Raw genomic sequence first — 20,847 nt, forward strand, 5'->3', positions numbered from 1 at the left:
TTCTCCTGAGTACGTCGATACCCCATATATGGGGGTAAACCACTGTTTGGGCGCACCGCAGAGCTTGGAAGAGAAGGAGTGTCGTTTTACTTTTTCAATGTAGAATTGGCTGGAATTGAGATCGGACGCCATGTCACGTTTGGAGAGCCGCTGATGTGCCTAAACAGTAGAGACCCCCCACATATGACACCATTTTGGAAACTAGACCCCTTAAGGAACTTATCTAGATGTGTGGTGAGCACTTTAAACCCCCAGGTGCTTCACAGAAGTTTATAACGTAGAGCCGTGAAAATAAAAAAATCGCATTTTTTCTACAAAAATGATCTTTTTGCCTCCAAATTTTTATTTTACCAAGGGTAACAGGAGAAAATGGACCCCAGAAGCTGTTGTACAATTTGTCTTGAGTACGCCGACACCCCATATGTGGGGGTAAACCACTGTTTGGGCGCATGGCTGAGCTCGGAAGCAAAGGAGCGCCATTTGACTTTTCAATGCAAAATTGACTGGAATTGAGATCGGACGCCATGTCGCGTTTGGAGAGCCCCTGATGTGCCTAAACAGCAGAAACCCCCCAAAAGTGACCCCATTTTGGAAACTAGACCCCCCATGGAACTTATCTAGATGTGTAGTGAGAACTTTGAATGCCCAAGTGCATCACAGAAGTTTATAATGCAGAGTCGTGAAAATAAAAAATATATATTTTTTAACAATAAAGATTTTTTAGCCCCCAAGTTTTTATTTTCACAAGGGTAACAAGAGAAATTGGACCCCAAAAGTTGTTGTCCAATTTGTCCTGAGTATGCTGGTACCCCATATGTGGGGGTAAACCACTGTTTGGGCGCATGGCAGAGCTCGGAAGGGAAGGAGTGCCATTTTGGAATGCAGACTTTGATAGAATTGTCTGCGGGCGTTATGTTGCCTTTGCAGACCCCTAATGTACCTAAACAGTAGAAACCCCCAACAAGTGACCCCATTTTGGAAAATAGACCCCCCAAGGAACTTATCTAGATATGTGGTGAGAACTTTGAATGCCCAAGTGCTTCACAGAAGTTTATAATGCAGAGTAGTAAAAATAAAAAATATTTTTTTTCCCACAAAAAAGATTTTTTTAGCCCCCAAATTTTTATTTTCACAAGGGTAACAAGAGAAATTGGACCCCAAAAGTTGTTGTCCAATTTGTCCTGAGTATGCTGGTACCCCATATGTGGGGGTAAACCACTGTTTGGGCGCACGGCAGAGCTCGGAAGGGAAGGAGCGCCATTTTGCAATGCAGACTTTGATAGAATTGTCTGCGGGCGTTATGTTGCGTTTGCAGACCCCTAATGTACCTAAACAGTAGAAACCCCCACAAGTGACCAAATTTTGGAAACTAGACCCCCTAAGGAACTTATCTAGATATGTGGTGAGAACTTTGAAAGCTCAAGTGCTTCACAGAAATTTATAATGCAGAGTAGTGAAAATAAAAAAATATATTTTTTTCCAACAAAAAAGATTTTTAGCCCCCAAGTTTTTATTTTCACAAGGGTAACAGGAGAAATTGGACCCCAAAAGTTGTTGTCCAATTTATCCCGAGTACGCTGATGCCCCATATGTGGGGGTAAACCACTGTTTGGGCGCACGGCAGAGCTCAGAAGGGAGGGAGTACCATTTGACTTTTTTAGCGCAAAATTGGCTGTCGTGTTTGGAGACCCCCTGATGTACCTAAACAGTGGAAACCCCCCAATTCTAACTCCAACCCTAACCCCAACACAGCCCTAACCCTAATCTCAACCCGATCCATAATCCTAATCACAACCCTAACGATAATCACAACCCTAACCCCAAAACAGCCCTAATCTCAACCCTAACCATAACCCTAATCAAAACCCTAAATCCAACACACCCCTAACCCTAATCCCAACCCTAACCCTAATCCCAACCCTAATCCCAAACGTAACACTAATCCCAACCCTAATCCAAACCCTAACCCTAATCCCAACTCTAACCCTAACTTTAGCCCCAACCCTAACTTTAGCCCCAACCCTAACCATAACTTTAGCCCCCGTCGTCACAAAAAAAGTTCAATGTAACCTTTTTTTTGTACGTCGCGTCCGCCATTTCCGCGGATGCGTGGCCGTAACTCTGCCCCCTCCTCCCCAGGACATAGACTGGGCAGCGGATGCGTTGAAAAACTGCATCCGCTGCCCACGTTGTGCACAATTTTCACAACGTGCGTCGGTACATCGGGCCGACGCATTGCGACCGCCCCGTACCGACGCAAGTGTGAAAGAAGCCTTAGGCTACTTTCAGACATAGCGCATTTTTGAGCGCTATTTTGCGGGCGCTTTTCAAAAATGCGCAATGTCATTTTCGTCTGCCGGCAAAGTGAATGAGAAATTCACTTTGCCGTTCAGACACACCGCAAAAAAACGCGGCGCTTTTGTCTGCAAACACGCCGGCGTAAAAAGAATTGACATGTCAATTCTTTACGCAGCGGCGTGTCTGCGTATCCCCCTAGGGCCCCATATTACCTTCCACACACAGCGCCTTTGTCCTGGGTGTCGGCGTCTTTGTACGGAGGGGTTGACACCCAGGACCGGACGTGACGTCGGACAGGAAGAGGGAAGCCCCCGCCCCCCAGTGAAGCAGCATGGAGTCCTTCTGTGTGTGTGTGTGTGCGTGTGTGTGCGTGTGTGTGCGTGTGTGTGTCCCCATGCGACGCTAGTGCCACCATTGTGCTAAGTCGCCGTATGGGACTACTACTCCCATCCGGTATTAGGATGGGAGAGTTGTCCCTGTGTCCGGCGACTTAGCACAATTGTAAAGTTACACAAAACACCTACACACAATACACATACATGACACACAGTACATACAACATATAACACAGAGTATATACTCACCAACAGCACACTTGTAGGCGAAGCCCTCGATCCTCCAGGAAAAAATCCAAAAATAATAAACCAAATTCATACTCCCTGTCCGCAGAATCCATAAAACGAGTGTCCCACGCCGATCGGCTGCTCTCCGGCGATACACTGCCAGGAGCGAAGCTCCTAGCAGTGTATCGCGTACTGTTCCGGAGTTCAATGACTCCGGCGTCTCGGTTAACAGCAGTACAGCTGCGTTGAACTTTCCCACGCAGCACTGCCGTTAAGCGAGAGTGCCGGGGTCAATGACCGCCGGTAAACTCGCTCGCGCATGCGCAGTGACACACCGACAGGAACTATGGCTCCTGTCAGTGTGTTGCTGCAGCCGTGGAGAGCAGACATATCTCTGGATGTGTCTGTTCTCCATGGAAAATCTTGATACGTGGCACTTAAATATGTGGCAATTAAATACGTGACACGTGGCACTTATACGTGATACGTGTCACTTAAATACGTGGCACTGAAATACGTGATACGTGGCACTTTGATACATGGCACGTGTCACTTAAATACGTGGCACTGAAAGATGTGGCACGTGGCACTTTGATACGTGGCACGTGGCACTTTGATACGTGGCACTGAAATATGTGGCACGTGGCACTTTGATACGTGGCACGTGGCACTTTGATACGTGGCACGTGGCACTTTGATACGTGGCACGTGGCACTTTGATACGTGGCACGTGGCACTTTGATACGTGGCACTGAAATATGTGGCACGTGGCACTTTGATACGTGGCACGTGTCACTTAAATACGTGGCACGTGGCACTGAAATATGTGGCACGTGGCACTTTGATACGTGGCACGTGTCTCTTAAATACGTGGCACGTGGCACTGAAAGATGTGGCACGTGGCACTTTGATACGTGGCACGTGGCACTTTGATACGTGGCACGTGGCACTGAAATATGTGGCACGTGGCACTTTGATACGTGGCACGTGGCACTTTGATACGTGGCACGTGGCACTTTGATACGTGGCACGTGGCACTTTGATACGTGGCACGTGGCACTTTGATACGTGGCACTGAAATATGTGGCACGTGGCACTTTGATACGTGGCACGTGTCACTTAAATACGTGGCACGTGGCACTGAAATATGTGGGACACGTCGCACAAAAAAGTTACATGTAGTTTTTTTTGTGTCGACGGTCCGCCGAAGCACGACGCATCCGTCGCACGACGGATGCGACATGTGGCAATCCGTCGCAATGCGTCGCTAATGCAAGCCAATGGAGAAAAAACGCATCCTGCAAGCACTTTTGCAGGATGCGTTTTTTCTCCAACGACGCATTGCGACGGAAGCCAAAAAACGCTAGTGTGAAAGTAGCCTAACCCTAACCCTAGCCCTAACCCTAAATTTAGCCCCAACCCTAACCCTAACTCTAACCCTAACCCTAACCCTAACTCTAACCCTAACCCTAACCCTAACCCTAATTTTAGCCCCAACTTGTCTTCTCCTGCCGGCCGGCAGATGGCAGCAGATGGCGGGCGCACTGCGCATGCGCCCGCCATGATGAAAAAGCCGGCTGGCAGGAGAAGACAGAAGAGGACCCAGGGACCCCGGGTGAGTATGATAGGGTCCCCGAATCCCCCTATTTCTCTGTCCTCTGATGTGCGATCACATCAGAGGACAGAGAAATAACTGATCGCTTTTTTTTTTTTTTTTTTTGCGGTCGCCGGTAAACTGTTAATTACCGGCGATCGCAAAGCAGGGGTCGGTGCAAATCGACCCCGATCATGTTCTTTGGGGTCTCGGCTACCCCCGGCAGCCGAGACCCCAAAGAACATCCGGGTGCCGGGCGGCGGGCGCACTGCGCGTGCGCCCGCCATTTTTTCCCAGAAAAAAGATGGCGGCGCCCATGGGGAGACACGAGGAGCACCGGGGGAGGTAGGTAAGTATTGGGGGGCTATTGGGGGCCATCGGGGACCACATTTCTCTGTCCTCCGATGTGCGATCACATCGGAGGACAGAGAAATTAAACGGCAAATCGCGTTTTTTTTTTTTTTGTTGCGACCGCCGGTAAACGGTTAATTACCGGCGATCGCAACTCGGGGGTCGGTAAAAACCCCCCGAATCATGTTCTCTGGGGTCTCGGCTACCCTCGGCAACCGAGACCCCAGAGAAAATCCGACTCTGGGGGGCGCTATTCACTTTTTCCACAGCGCCGTTAATTAACGGCGCTGTGGTTTAAGTACCCTTAGCGGCCGCTGTTAAAAGGCGTATCGGCGGTCGTTAAGGGGTTAAAGAATAAGTCATATTCTGATAATATTCTCTTTAAATTGAAATATCCATAAATATAGAAAGCAAGAATAAAAAAGTCATCAAATGAAACAACCCCTTACAGTAGAGTAATAGAGCTTTTCCTTTTGATACATAGAGATGTAAAATAAATGAATTCTGACAATGTAGAAAGCTGACAGTAATGTGCTCCGCTTTGTGTGGTGTCGAAAACTAGAGACAATTACCTGTGTATTCCAGATGGAACCCAGCTGCAGAAACACTGATGTCTGATTGAAAATTTAAGTACAGATTGTTTGATGTGCTGTTTAGAAGATGAGGTATGGTGGTTCCTAGGAAGGAAAAATATATCATACACTGTATCAATAGGAATATATCAGACAAACCACAATCAATTCTACTGAAATCTGTTTTTACAACATTAAGGATGGTTGCCCGCTACTTTGATATTGATGTGTTATAGTTATGACTGTACATGTGTTCATTATTTGCAACACATTCACACATTCATTCCATGCATCTGACACTATGATGCAGCTTTCATCTAGTCCAGAAATCTATGTGGCTTAATCATGTACAAAAATCAAAAGGGGTGACAGCATATAAGGGATCCTTCAAAAAGTATTACAGCGTCTGTTCCATCAGCAGCTTACAAAACATGCAACATTTTGACCTTTTGGGTGCTACATGACAAATATATCAGAAAGGATCAAAATCTTTTTGATGGCATCAGACAGTTTTAATTTAATCTTCAGTATAGGTAATCAACATCAGCTCAAAGGGGACTGACACCCGGTACCACCACCAATCAGCTCCAGTGACTGCCAGAAATAAGTGTGTGGAGCAGAACACAGTTCTGTACAGTGTGTAGTCGCTGTTGATGAGGACTGCACATTGTCACATACTCAAAGAGCTGAGCTAGTGCCAGATCTTCATTTACTTTTATAGAGTTCTCAAATTTTTCTCAGGTACTCTATTGAGAGATATGTCTGCTACATTTGTCTATATGTTGCACCCAATAGTCAATATTGTAGTGGTTGTGATATGGTAGTACAACACTCCTACTCATTTAAGGTCTTCATGAAGTTATTTTGAATTTTTTGGAGTAAAATTAAGTTCGCTGCCGAGACATGTGCCCAAAAGACTAACATAGAGTGGCTTGTTGGCACGCCTGACCTTTCTTGACTCATGTCTAGTCCCTAGAGTATATATAATTACATCCTTGGATCAACAAGGATCATCTAACATGAAGTTTTCATGGACCATCAGACATAAGAACCTGATGGTAACAGAGTTCGAAAGCTATACTAGTGTTCTCCAACCAGTGAGTAGTAGTGTTCTCCAACCTCTCTATTTAAAATAGTGGAAGAAAGGGCCTCATTATCAAGATGGGTAAGTAAAGGGTTATTCTAGTTTTGCTCACTTATAATGAATGGAGCAGGTGTTCCAGCAGGTCTCCATAGACTTAACATCATTGATGCTGCTCAGATGACTAATCGCTTTTCCAGCAACTCGAATATTTATGGTCAGCTTTACTTTTTTTATTTTATTTGTTTCAAAATTATTAAAAAGCATATATCTCGTGATTATGTCAAAGCATTTTTTACTATTAGTATTCTTGCAAAGTTTGCCTGTACCATAATTTCAAATTATTCAGTTAAAATAAAGATGATTAAGTCCCACCCGAGTTTTATTCCTGAAGTGCTTCAAACATGGTGGGACTGCCCAGTTTTAGATGAGGTTTATGTAATCTCCACCCATTGTCAGCTCAAAAATTTATCCAGATTGTTTCCAATAGTTCCATACTGAAAATTCGAAACTCTCAGCAACTCTTATGACTTCTAAAATGCTGAATTTGTGCCATTTCTTCCAAAATAAATGTAGCCAAAGTTCCAGTATATAACCTTTGGAGAACATACTAACGTTTTTTCAGGAGCAAGATGAGAAGTTGAAAGTATTACTGTCAAAATGTCATAGAATATCAAATGCCTTATTTTTAGAGCTATAGTGTATGCCAAAATCTGGTATGTACTGCCTAATAAATGTGAGCCAATGCCCCCTGATAGAAAGTCTTCTTTCACATTGATATTTCTAGGGCTCAATGATGATTCTATTAAAAACATAAAAATCCAATGCACATTTCTTTAAAATCGAGTGCTAAATATCACTTTCCCAATGTACTTTAATTATCTATTCTATTTCTACAATTTTTTTGTTCTATCAGCAGTATTAAAATAGGTCACAAAAGAAGCCTGTAGGTTTTGCTTACCTGAATAACTGCCAAGTCTTGGAGCATTGTTGTCACCTCCATCATAAAAATCCAACGAGTCCCAGTTATGTTCTGTAGCGAAACTGACAACCTGCACCTGGGGAATACACAGAGAAAAAGAATATTCCTTAGCTTCAAAACACACATAAAGGAAAAAAATCAGAACAATATGTAAATGTAACACAGTATATTGTAAAAACCAAACCAATTCATAGACTTTTTCTAATTATGAATCCAGTATGAACAGTTGTGTTTTTCCATATTTTTTTTCTTTTTGCTGAAAATTATTTATTCTGCATTTGTCGTTATGATGCACCCAACAGTCGTGATTTTTTGGGCTGTGATATGATATTACAACACTCCTCTAGTAAGATCTCTGTAAAATTATTTTTAGAACTTAGGGCAAAAATTCAGTTTACTCTGGGGACATTTGCCCAAGACACTAAAATACAGTGGCCTGTTGACACGTCCGATCTTTCTAAAATCCTCTCTAGTCCTTATAGTATATATAATTGCATCCTCGAATCAACAAGGGTCAGCCAACATGAATTTTTCAGGGACCATCAGACAGAAGAACCTGATGGTACTAGAATCCATAAGTTATAGTAATGTTCTGCAACCAGTGACTAGGAAGCCAGATGTTGCTCTCCAGCTGTCAACTACTACAGGTACTATTCGAACCTACTAAGTACTAATGATGCCAAAGAAGGAGTACAAAAAGAGCATCTAGGTTATTTAGAAACAGTAATATTTTATTACATTAACAGTATAAAAACATAAAGTGCATACAAGGAACAAGAATCAATACTTAATAGTGTGCATAAGGATCATTATGACAGTAGGCATCCCCCGTTGTAAGCTGCCTATAAGAACAAAGTGCATAGTTGCAAAGAGCTGCAAGTAATACGTTTTTGTATTAGCTAGTGGATAAAAATACCCCACAGCATGTCATCAGGTGTAGAGAGCAGCACTTACCAATGCAGGACAGCTGAACACCGGGTTGGATCCAAAGACAAAGACCCCCGACGCACGTTTCGCCTCTTCCGGTGTTTTCCTTTCTCAAGGGGAAGTCCCATTGAGAAAGCAAAACACCAGAAGAGGTGAAACGGGGTATTTTTACCCACTAGCTAATACTATTAAGTATTGATTCTTGTTCCTTGAATGCACTTTATCTTTTTATACTGTTAATCTAATAAAATATTACTGTTTCTAAGTAACCTACAGTTAGGTCCATATATATTTGGACAGAGACAACATTTTTCTAATTTTGGTTATAGACATTACCACAATGAATTTTAAACAAAACAATTCAGATGCAGTTGAAGTTCATACTTTCAGCTTTCATTTGAGGGTATCCACATTAAAATTGGATGAATGGTTTAGGAGTTTCAGCTACTTAACATGTGCCACCCTGTTTTTAAAGGGACCAAAAGTAATTGGACAATTGACTCCAAGGCTATTTCATGGACAGGTGTGGGCAATCCCTTCGTTATGTCATTCTTAATTAAGCAGATAAAAGGCCTGGAGCTGATTTGAGGTCTGGTGCTTGCATTTGGAAGGTTTTGCTGTGAAGTAAACATGCGGTCAAAGGAGCTCTCCATGCAGGTAAAACAAGCCATCCTTAACCTGCGAAAACAGAAAAAAAAACATCCGAGAAATTGCTACAATATTAGGAGTGGCAAAATCTACAGTTTGGTACATCCTGAGAAAGAAAGAAAGCACTGGTGAACTCATCAATGCAAAAAGACCTGGGCGTCCACGGAAGACAACAGTGGTGGATGATCGCAGAATAATCTCCATGGTGAAGAGAAACCCTTCACAACAGCCAACCAAGTGAACAACACTCTCCAGGAGGTCGGCGTATCAATATCCAAATCTACCATAAAGAGAAGACTGCATGAAAGTAAATACAGAGGGTTCACTGCACGGTGCAAGCCACTCATAAGCATCAAGAATAAAAAGGCTAGACTGGACTTTGCTAAAAAACATCTAAAAAAGCCAGCACAGTTCTGGAATAACATTCTTTGGACAGATGAAACAAAGATCAACCTCTACCAGAATGATGGAAAGAGAAAAGTATGGCGAAGGCGTGGTACAGCTCATGATCCAAAGCATACCACATCATCTGTAAAACATGGTGGAGGCAGTGTGATGGCTTGGGCATGCATGGCTGCCAGTGGCACTGGGTCACTAGTGTTTATTGATGATGTGACACAGGACAGAAGCAGTCGAATGAATTCTGAGGTATTCAGAGCCATACTGTGTGCTCAGATCCAGCCAAATGCAGCCAAACTGATTGGTCGTCGTTTCATACTACAGATGGACAATGACCCAAAACATAAAGCCAAAGCAACCCAGGAGTTAATTAAACCAAAGAAGTGGAATATTCTTGAATGGCCAATTCAGTCACCTGATCTCAACCCAATTGAGCAGCATTTCACTTGTTAAAGACTAAACTTCAGACAGAAAGGCCCATAAACAAACAGCAACTGAAAACCACCGCAGTGAAGGCCTGGCAGAGCATCAAAAAGGAGGAAACACAGCGTCTGGTGATGTCCATGAGTTTAAGACTTCAAGCAGTCATTGCCAACAAAGGGTTTTCAACCAAGTATTAAAAATGAACATTTCATTTAAAATTATTGAATCTGTCCAATTACTTTTGGTCCCTTTAAAAACAGGGTGGCACATGTTAAGTAGCTGAAACTCCTTAACCCTTCATCCAATTTTAATGTGGATACCCTCAAATGAAAGCTGAAAGTCTGAACTTCAACTGCATCTGAATTGTTTTGGTTAAAATTCATTGTGGTAATGTCTATAACCAAAATTAGAAAAATGTTGTCTCTGTCCAAATATATATGGACCTAACTGTAGATGCTCTTTTTGTACTTCTTCTTTGGCATTTGATATGGAGTTGGTTTTCTTTTCTGGTCTTTGGTATTTTTGCACTATTTAGTGCTCTAATTTTCCTTCTTTGATCAAATATGTTTCCTGGTTTTGTTATCACTAAGTACTAATGATGTAATAGATTTATTATAACTTGGTACCAGGGTCTAAATCACATTTCTGGAAGATAACAACTGATCAAATGTTTACATGGTTCTTACCTTTAAATATCCAACATGGCTCAAAAACTATGTAACTTCAAAGGTACTTGCAACCCAAAAAATGCTTGAGGATTTTTGAGTTGTTGTTTTTATTATTTATTATTATTATTATTATTATTATTTATTTATATAGCACCATTAATTCCATGGTGCTGTACATCAGAAGGGGTTACATCAAAATACAAATATCACTTACAGTAAATAACCTAACAATGGCAGACTGGTACAGAGGGAAGAGGACCCTGCCCTTGCGGGCTTACATTTTACAGGATTATGGGGAAGGAGAGAGTAGGTCGAGGGTTGCAGGAGCTCCGATGGTGTTGAGGTGGCCGTGTGGTCTTTACAGGCTGTAAGCTTCTTTGAAGAGGTGGGTTTTCAGGTTTCTTTTGAAGGATCCAAAAGTAGTGGATAACCTCCCATAGTAATGCCATCAATGAGAGCCACATACGGCTTTTTGCAGGTCCCAATAGCATTGTTAAGAATGTACTCTTCCTTAAAAAAATCCTGGTCGAGTGCAGGGCCGGCGTTAAGCACAGGCAGACCAGGCAGCTGCCTGGGGCCCCCGCTCCTCCAAGGGCCCCCTGCTGGTTCCATGACCACAATGGAGCTTGCTTACAATTAAAATAGCACAAGGCAGTGCTTTGCTTTGCAGAAGAGGCAGACATAAGTGCATCTGTCTCTTATCTGTTCTGCAATTGTGAGTTGTTTCCTGGCGGCGCTGCACTGCCTTGTCTGTGTTATCTATGTCGGCTCAGCGGCTGCAATCCCTGAGGCAGAAGCAGTCAGGCGTGTTATACTGACCTGACCTGCGCTCTGCATGTTCTCCTGTTCTTCCTCTGTGGCCGTCCACCCTCACTCTGCAGCAGGCTCCAGGTTATAATTTATACTGTGTCCTGGGCTGGCACTGCAGCTGCTGTTCAGCGGCAGGACCTTCCTATGTGACACGGTCACCTGACCAGTGACCTCCGACGTTGTCCTAATGCTGCACAGCAGTCAGCAGCCCCTGTCAGGGACACAATGCAGGAGCTGTGCGGCCACCCAGAAGACAAGTGTTCCCATATAGAAGACACTTCACTGCTTAGGTGCTTACTGGTGAGTTTTTTTCAACTGCACTACCACACCAGTCACACAGTCTGCGCAGTCAGCAACCAAAACTCCAATGTAATTAACGTAAAAAAGAAATGAAAAAAAAAAGTGATATAAAAAAATGAATGATACCTACTACTGTCTGTCACTCGTTAGCATCCTGCACAGGCTGCTCTGCAGTGTGCGCTGGCACCAGGAGTGATGATGTCACTGATCGCTAGCCACGGGACCACTTTGTTCTGTGAGGCTATATGTGCACACTTTGCGGATTCCATTGCGGATTTTTCCGCTTGGATTCTGAAGAATCGGCAGGTAAAACCCCTGCGTTTTACCTGCAGATTCACCGCGGATTATCTGCGAATTTTATGCAGATTTTGTTCGGATTCCACCTGCGTTTTTACACCTTTGTATTCCTGTTATGGAATACGTGTAAAACGCTGCAGAATCCGCACCAAGAATTGACATGCTGCGGAAAATAAACCGCAGCGTTTCCGTGTGGAATTTTCCACAGCATGGGCACAGCAGATTTGGTTTTCCATAGGTTTACATAGTACTGTACACCACATGGAAAACTGCTGCGAATCCACAGGGCCAAATCCGCTGCAGATCCGCAGCAAAATCCGCAACGTGGGCACATAGCCTTATAGGGGTCGCTCACACTAGTGTATATTCTCTCATGCAAGATAATTGCGATGATTATCCTAATTACACCACATTGGGCCCCATCTCTTCTGCTCCTGGCCCCAGTGGCAGGTTTCTGCCTGTGCAGTAACTGAACCTGCGTCTGAGACACAGGTTCAGTTACTCTATCGCTGTGCGGGCCCGCACGGCAATAAAGCACCAGCCAATCGGAGGCTGACAGCTGACGTCTGCACGCACGCCACCGGCGTATTACAACATTGTCATTGGCCGGCGAGTGCGAGCTTGAAACGCTTGGAGGGATCATCGCCACAGGAGCGCAGCCAGGTAAGGAGAACGTTTTTTTTTTTTTAATTATATTTATTGAAAGCAGCAAGATGCAATATGTTTCGCCGGCAGGATGGAGACACATAGACCATATGTCTCCATTCTGCCCAGGGTAGAATGGAGACATGGGGCAGGATTGGAGACACGGGGGCAGGATGGAGACAGGCAGAATGAGAGATGCGGGGGCAGGATGTCTCGGTGTGCATACATCAGACTGCACTCAGATAACATCTGAGTGCATTCCTATGTCTTACATACACCCATAGACTTGTATAGGTGCAAATGGTCCAGTTTGCAGAGCTTGCAGAGCTTGCAGAGCCACTCGCAGCACGCTGCGATAGTCTTATGCAGATCTGCACTGCCCTACAGTATAACTTTAGGTTGCGTGCTGCTATGTGATAAAACATCACATAGCACTCGGCCGTTTTATACACTATTGTAAGCAAGCCCATAATCTGCATCAGTCAGGTGACTTGTACCATGTATTATTGTGTTTTCATAATGGCGCTCTGCTCAGATCACCGGACTGCTGCAGCCTATTACAGAACGCAGTGGTCCTGGCACTAGCGATCAGTGACATCATCACTCTTGGTGCTAGTGCACACCACAGAGCAGCCTGTGCAGGATCCTGATCAGTGACCGCAGGTATCATTCATTTCATTATTTCTAGTGAATTAACGCTGCCATGCAATATTATATTTAGCTCAGACATCACTGTTCAAGGGGGTTCTCAAGGTTAGGAGATGTCACTCATCCACGGGATAATTTTAAGATCCCTGCGGTCTGACTGCCAAGACCCCCCCATTATTCCCAAGAATCAGGGCTTCAGAGCCCCAGCTGAATGGAGCAGAGATTGATCAGGTGCAAAACAACTCTATCCATTCGTAGGGCTCATACTCATTTGCGAGAAATAAGTGATAAATAAACCTAGAATGCAAAATTCAATGGTGTAATAATATTGTTTAATTTACATATTTTCCACATATCCATTTTCTTGTACTGAATTTAAAACATATTACAAAGCTGTGTTCTTTGTAGGATACAACTAGAGTGAGGATACCCGAGAAAATGTGTTTTTAGTGACTTAACTAGTTTTAGTCAACAAAAACAAACCCAACCTTGTGATATGTTTTACTCCTTGGACAGAAATTTTGTCTTTGTTATTCAGTGGCTTCTTGGGGGTTAAAGATGTTGCTACTAGTTAAAAACTCACTTCAATGCACTGAATTGACTGTAGTGTGGTTGTTAGTGCAATGTTTCAGAATTTGGGGCCCCACTTTGAATTTTGCCTAGGGCCCCACTTTGTCTAAAACCGGCCCTGGTCGAGTGAGCCTCCGGTCTTTCCAGCCTCTGTAATATTTATCATGCTTTTCTTATATAGTGCTATCATATTTAACAGTGATTTACACACATTATCATTGCTATCCTCAATGGGGCTCAGACTCTAAATTCTCTATTTGTATTTCTTTGGAGTGTGGGAGGAAACCCATGCAAACATGGGGAGTATAAACCAACTCCTTTCTTGCTCATGTTGTTCTTGTTGAGATTTGAACCCAGGACCTCAGTGCTGAAAAGCAACAGTGATAACCACTGAGCCACCATCATGCCGCACCATCGCCCATCATTCACTATTGTTATTGTTCTTAGGTCTTTTTGACAAAGCTAAAAATCTGTGACCAGGTTTTAGCACCTAATCTGATTGTGGCATAATGTAGAGACGGAGACCCTATTTTCCATGATGTGGAACTTACTGGGCTGATGGCTGTTTTGATAAAATCACAATTTTAACAACAAGAGATTGTCAGTAGAGGACTAATAAACCTGTCACTTGTTAATAGTATTCCATTTTCAAGAGATCTGTATAAAATAGCCCCAACAGCAGATTGGCAGCTTTATGTGTACACTGTGCATAGGCAGAAAGCGGACAATAAGTGGTGTGGGTAGGGTTATAGAGAGCTCAACATTCAGAGAACAGGCAGATCTGCAGACAATAATTTTTATCAAAATGACAGCAAGCAGCTTAGTAAGTGATGTATTGCTGTATTCATGGCCCCTACATCATGTTGTCTGAGATGGGGTAGCAAAAACCTGGTGAGTGGTGATAAATTCCCTTTTCATTTTTAAAACAAGGTCCAATTACAAGCAATATAATACCATGTACTGTATCTGCTGCCATACTGTAAGCATTGGAATCCTTACACTATAGATATCACTTCATTGACTTCAATACATTTTTTTCTTGTCTTCCTAAGAAAACGAATATGACAAGGGCTTGAGAATATCTTATGATCTTACTTGAATGCCTGCTCCCTCCGGCACAGAGATTTTCCATATACAGTTCAAATTGTTGTCATATGGCTCAGGGTAGCCAGGAGACAGAATAGTCCCCTTCCGCTTTGTTAAAATTCCACCACAGGGCACTAGAATGAAAAAGAAAATAGAAGACAATGTATATATGGTATTAGCTGACACGTATTACTATTTCGTACAATGTGTAAAGTATATAATAGAATGTGACAGTTGAGTAGAACCATACAATACAGCTAAGAACTTTATACTGTGTGGCATGTACGAATAAAGGTTAGCAGTTGTATGAGTCGCTTAAAGGTGCAATTATGCTCCAAAATCAGAGGTCAGCTAAATAACATTTCCCTCTACATTCAAAACATCTCAACTCAACAATCGAACAGATGTCCAAAGTTGACTCTGGTGACAAAGTCCATTTACAATAGACTTAATATGTACTGTGAAAGTTTAATTAACTGTAAAATCCTGTAAATAACCTGTAAAAGTGATGTGCAAAACATTATAAGAAATTATCTGCGAAAACATATTTCAAAGAACAATAAAATTAATAAAAAGACTGACAACGAGCATAAATTCATGAAAAATAAGTTGTGTCTAACATAAGGTACATGCTGGGTAATAGGTGCAAATCTTAGCAGGGACTAAGGGGAACTATATGTACACGGGTAGAAAACTGGTTAAGGGGCAGGAACAAAGAGTCATTGTAAATGGTACATTCTCTAAATGGCATAAAGTCAGCAGTGGGGGCCACAAGGATCTGTACTGGAAGCAGTGGGGACCAAATGGATCAGTACTGAGAGTAGTGGTGACCGCAAGGTTCAATAATGGGAGCAATGGGGACCATAAGGATCAGTACTGGGAGCAGTGACTACCACAAGGATCAGTACTGGGAGCAGTGATGACCACACGGATCTGTACTGGAAGCAGTGGGGACCAAATGGATCAGTATTGAGAGTAGTGGTGACCACAAGGTTCAGTAATGGGAGCAATGGGGACCATAAGGATCAGTACTGGGAGCAGTGACTACCACAAGGATCAGTACTGGGAGCAGTGATGACCACACGGATCTGTACTGGAAGCAGTGGGGACCAAATGGATCAGTATTGAGAGTAGTGGTGACCACAAGGTTCAGTAATGGGAGCAATGGGGACCATAAGGATCAGTACTGGGAGCAGTGACTACCACAAGGATCAGTACTGGGAGCAGTGATGACCACATGGATCTGTACTGGAAGCAGTGGGGACCAAATGGATCAGTACTGAGAGTAGTGGTGACCATAAGGTTCACTAACGGGAGCAATTGGGACCTCAAGGATCAATACTGGGAGCAGTGGTGACCACAAGTTTCAGTACTGGTAAAATTGATACCACAAGGATCAGGGATAATTTTCCTCCTACTGATGCCCTAGATTCCACTTTCATTGCACCCACAAAGTATGATGCAAACAAAAGTGCCCAAAAAACACTATAAGATACACCCACAGTGAATTCCCCCACAGTTCTCTCCAACACTACATGATGACCCTACTGTACCCCACCTTAAAGTATGCTGACCCAACACAGTGTGATGCCCAAAATGTCACCTCCACACAGTCGTCCATAAAGGGTCTACATACATTATAATGGCTCCACACCTCTCCACAGTGTATAATTGCCTGTTGATCCATATTTTGAACTTATAGGCATCCTGTGCACCAATTCCTCAGCATTGCTGCTATATCTTTTGGATTTTTTAAAAAAATGTCTTTGGAGAGAAAAGCCTATCAGAGGGTTTTTTGTTTCTTAATTTTAATTTTCAATTATATATATTTCCCTTTTTGGCACTAACTTACAGTATCTTATTTAAAAAAAACAACAACTCATATGCTTCCTGTTGCTGTGGTTCCATTATAGCTTTGCTGTACAGGATTAGCACATGACAGATTTAATGACAGCTCCATTATACTTCAGTAGGCCTATAAATGGCATGATAAGAACAATAACCCCTTTCTGACATGAGAAGTACTATCCCGTCGAGGTGACCCGGACCCGTATGACCATCGACGGGATAGTACGTCATATGCGATCAGCCACGCTCACAGCTGACATCCGGCACTATGTGTCAGGTGCGGTCACTGACCGCTTCCGGCACTGTAACCCCAGAACACTAAGATCAAACAAGATCTCAGTGTTCTGGTGGCATAGGGAAGCATCGCGCAGGGAGGGGGCTCACTGTGTGCTTCCCTGAGACCCTCAGAACAACGCGATGTGATTGCGATGTTACAAGGGTCTCCTCCATTCTCCTCCCAGCAGGTCCTCTGATCGAAGATGGCAGCAGGGTCCTTCCAGGTCCTGCAGGGAGGTGGCTTGTCAGTGCCTGCTGAGAGCAGGCGCCGGCAAGTCTCCTGCACTGCCTGTCAGATTGCTGATGCGACACAGTGCTCTTCAAAGTGTCAGATCAGCGATCTGACAATATATAGTGATGTCCCACCCGGGGACAAAGTAAAAAAGTTTAAAAAAAAATATTATAATGTGTAAAAGTATTTTTTTTTTAATTCCTAAATAAAGAAAAAAAAATATTGTTCCAATAAATACATTTCTTTATGAAAATAAAAAAAAAACAATAAAGTACACATATTTGCTATCCCTGCGTCCGTAACGACCCGACCTATAAAACTGTCACACTTGTTAACCCATTCAGTGAACAGCGTAAAAAAAATAAGTAAAAAACAAAGCAAAAAACAATGCTTTATCATCATACTGCTGAATAAAAAGTGGAATAACACGTGATCAGAAAGACAGATATAAATAAACATGGTACCACTGAAAACGTCATCTTGTCCTGCAAAAATTGAGCTGCCATACAGCACTAGTTATAGCTCTCATAATAAAGCGATGCGAAAACAATTATTTTTTATATAAAATAGTTTTTATTGTATAGAGCCAACACATAGAAAAATGAAATAAATGAAGTATCACTGTAATCGTGCTGACCTGAAGAATAAAACTGCTGTATCAATTTTCCCACACGCGGAATGGTATAAACACCCTATCCAAAAGAAATTCCTGAATTGCTGGTTTTTGATCATTCTGCCTCCCAAAATCGTAATATAAAGTGATTAAAAAATGTCATGTGCCCGAAAATGGTACCAATAAAAATGTCAACTCGTCCCGCAAAAAAACAAGACCTCACATGACTCTGTGGGCAAAAATATGGAAAAATTATAGCTCTCAAAATGTGATGATGCAAAAACTATTTTTTGCAATAAAAAGCATCTTTTAGCGTGCCACAGTTGCCAAACATAAAAACCCACTATAAATAGTAAATCAAACCCTCCTTTATCACACTCTTAGTTAAGGAAAAATAATAAAATAAAAAAATGTATTTATTTCCATTTTCCCATTAGAGTTATGGTTAGGGTTGGGGCTAAAGTTGGGGTTAGGGTTTGGATTACGTTTACAGCTGAGATTGGGGTTAGAGTTGGGATTAGGGTCAGGGGTGTGTCAGGGTTAAGGGTGTGATTGGGGGTATGGTTGGGATTAGGGTTAGAGGTGTGCTGAGGTTAAGGGTGTGTTGGGGTTAGAGTTGTGGTTAGGTTTAGGGGTGTGTTTGGGTTAGGGGTGTGGTTATGGTTAGGGTTGGGATTAGGGGTAGGTTGGGATTAGGGTTAAGGGTGTGTTGGGGTTAGGGTTGGAGTTAGTAGAAACCCCCCAATTCTGTTTAGGCAAATCAGGGGCTCTCCAAAACACGACATGGTGTCCAATCTCAATTCCAGCCAATTCTGGGCTGAAAAAGTAAAACGGTGCTCCTGCCCTTCTGAGCTCTGCCGTGTGCCCAAGCATAGGTTTAACCCCACATATGGGGTATCAGCATACTCGAGACAAATTGGACAAAAACTTTTAAGGTCCAATTTCTCCTGTTACCAGTAGCGTAGCTACCGGAGGCCAGAGGGTGCGGGTGCCCTGGGCCCGGTGCTCTGAGGGGGACCACCTGGAGCTACGCTACTGTAACTGTATTGGCGCATGCAGCATGCTAATACAGCTACCTTCTGTGGCAGAGCAGGGAAAATCGATCTCCCTGCTCTGCTGCCGGCCGCTATGGGGCCCCTGAGCAGGCGGGGGGCACGGTGCCAGCAGTGGGCCCCCAACCTGCCATCGCAGGGTCAGCTGTACCGGCATTTAGCTGATACAGCTGACCGCAATGATGAGGGAAGGAGCGCTGTGCTCCTTCTACCATCATCCCCCTGTCAGGGTCTGATGTTGGTGACGCTGACAGCAGGCGTGATGAGTCACTGCCCAGTGCCGAGACAAGCGGGAGCTCCGAGCAGCGCGGGAACCAGGAAGAAGAGAGGTGAGTATTTATTTATTTTTTTAAGGGGGGCTGCCTTATAGTACAGAATCTGCCTATGGGGGGTCTTCCTAATACTACAGGGTCTGTCTATGGGGGGTCTGCCTAATACTACAGGGTCTGCCTATGGGAGGGGTCTGCCTAATACTACAGGGTCTGCCTAAGGGGGGTCTGTCTAATACTACAGGGTCTGTCTATGGGGGTCTGCCTAATATTGCAGGGTCTGCCTATGGGAGGGGTCTGCCTAGTACTACAGGGTCTGCCTATGGGGGTCTGCCTAATACTACAGGGCCTGCCTATGGGGGTCTGCCTAATACTACAGGGTCTGCCTATGGGGGGGTCTGCCTAATACTACAGGGTCTGCCTATGGGGGGTCTGACTAATACTACAGGGTCTGCCTATGGGGGTCTGCCTAATACTACAGGGTCTGCCTATGGGGGGTCTGCCTAATGCTACAGGGTCTGCTTATGAGGGGTTTGCCTAATATGACAGGGTCTGCCTATGGGGGGTCTGCCTAATGCTGCAGGGTCTGCCTATGGGGGGTTTGCCTAATATGACAGGGTCTGCCTATGGGGGTTTGCCTAATGCTATAGGGTCTGCCTATGGGTAGGTCTGCCTTATACTACAGGGTCTGCCTTTGGGGGGTCTGCATTATTTTACAGGGTCTGCCTACGGGGGGTCTGCCTTATATTACAGGGTCTGCCTATGGGGGTGCTGCCTTATACTACAGGGTCTGCCTATGGAGGTGCTGCCTTATACTACAGGGTCTGTCTATAGGGGTGCTGCCTTTGTAGTGCAGGGTCTGCCTATGGGGGTGCTGTCTTATACTACAGGGTCTGCCTATGGGGTGCTGCCTTATGCTACAGAGTCTGCCTATGGGTGCTGACTTGTACTATAACGTCTGCCTATGGGGGGTGCACTATACAATATAGAGTATGCCTATGGGAGTGCATTATACTATATTGAGGACTATCTGGTACATTATACTATATTGAGGACTATCTGGTACATTATACTATATTGAGGATGATCTGGTGAATTATACTATATGGAGGCCATCTAGAGGGGCATCATACATTGTGGGGATTACAGTTTGGAGGCTGCTAAGGGGTCAGTATACTGTGTATAAGAGAGCATCATACTGTGTATAGGTGAGCTATACAGAGGGAGACTCGGGACATTTTTATATGTAAAGTGGGCCCTTATTGTTATAGGGGAACTCAGGTTACTGTGACTATCAAGGGGGCACACAGGACAATACTACTTTCTAGGGGGCAAAATATGGGCACTGTTTTCGAGGTCACTTGCACCTGGCATTGCTATATTATAGAGGGGTGCTTAAGAATTTAGAGGGCACACAGAACCGCACAGCAGGGGCAGTAATAGGGACACATACAGCTGCAGCGGCTCAGTATTGGGGTATCAGGTGTAGTAATAAGGTCACATACGGAAGCAGCGGCTCAGTATTGGGGTATCAGGTGCAGTAATAGGGACACATAAGGCAGCAGAGGCTCAGTATTGGGGTATCAGGTGCAGTAATAGGGACACATATGGCAGCAGCGGCTCAGTATTGGGGTATCAGGTGCAGTAATAGGGACACATACTGCAGCAGCAGCTCAGTATTGGGGTATCAGGGGC

At 43.8% G+C, this 20,847-nt stretch overlaps 1 protein-coding gene across 7 annotated transcripts in view; it reads right to left on the bottom strand.

Moving 5' to 3' along the window:
- The window catches only part of CSMD3 (CUB and Sushi multiple domains 3), a 1,888,113-nt gene that overhangs the window by 356,051 nt on the left and 1,511,215 nt on the right, over positions 1 to 20,847 (bottom strand). For all 7 annotated transcript variants that reach the window (XM_077271102.1, XM_077271099.1, XM_077271098.1 and 4 more), the window contains 3 exons: positions 14,872 to 14,996; positions 7,421 to 7,517; positions 5,379 to 5,483 (listed from right to left, as the gene is read on the bottom strand). In XM_077271102.1, the coding sequence (XP_077127217.1) occupies positions 5,379 to 5,483; positions 7,421 to 7,517; positions 14,872 to 14,996 (327 nt within the window). The remainder of the gene's footprint in view (positions 1 to 5,378; positions 5,484 to 7,420; positions 7,518 to 14,871; positions 14,997 to 20,847) is intronic.

Source organism: Ranitomeya variabilis, chromosome 6 (genome assembly GCF_051348905.1).
Source record: "Ranitomeya variabilis isolate aRanVar5 chromosome 6, aRanVar5.hap1, whole genome shotgun sequence".
Lineage (NCBI taxonomy): Eukaryota > Metazoa > Chordata > Amphibia > Anura > Dendrobatidae > Ranitomeya > Ranitomeya variabilis.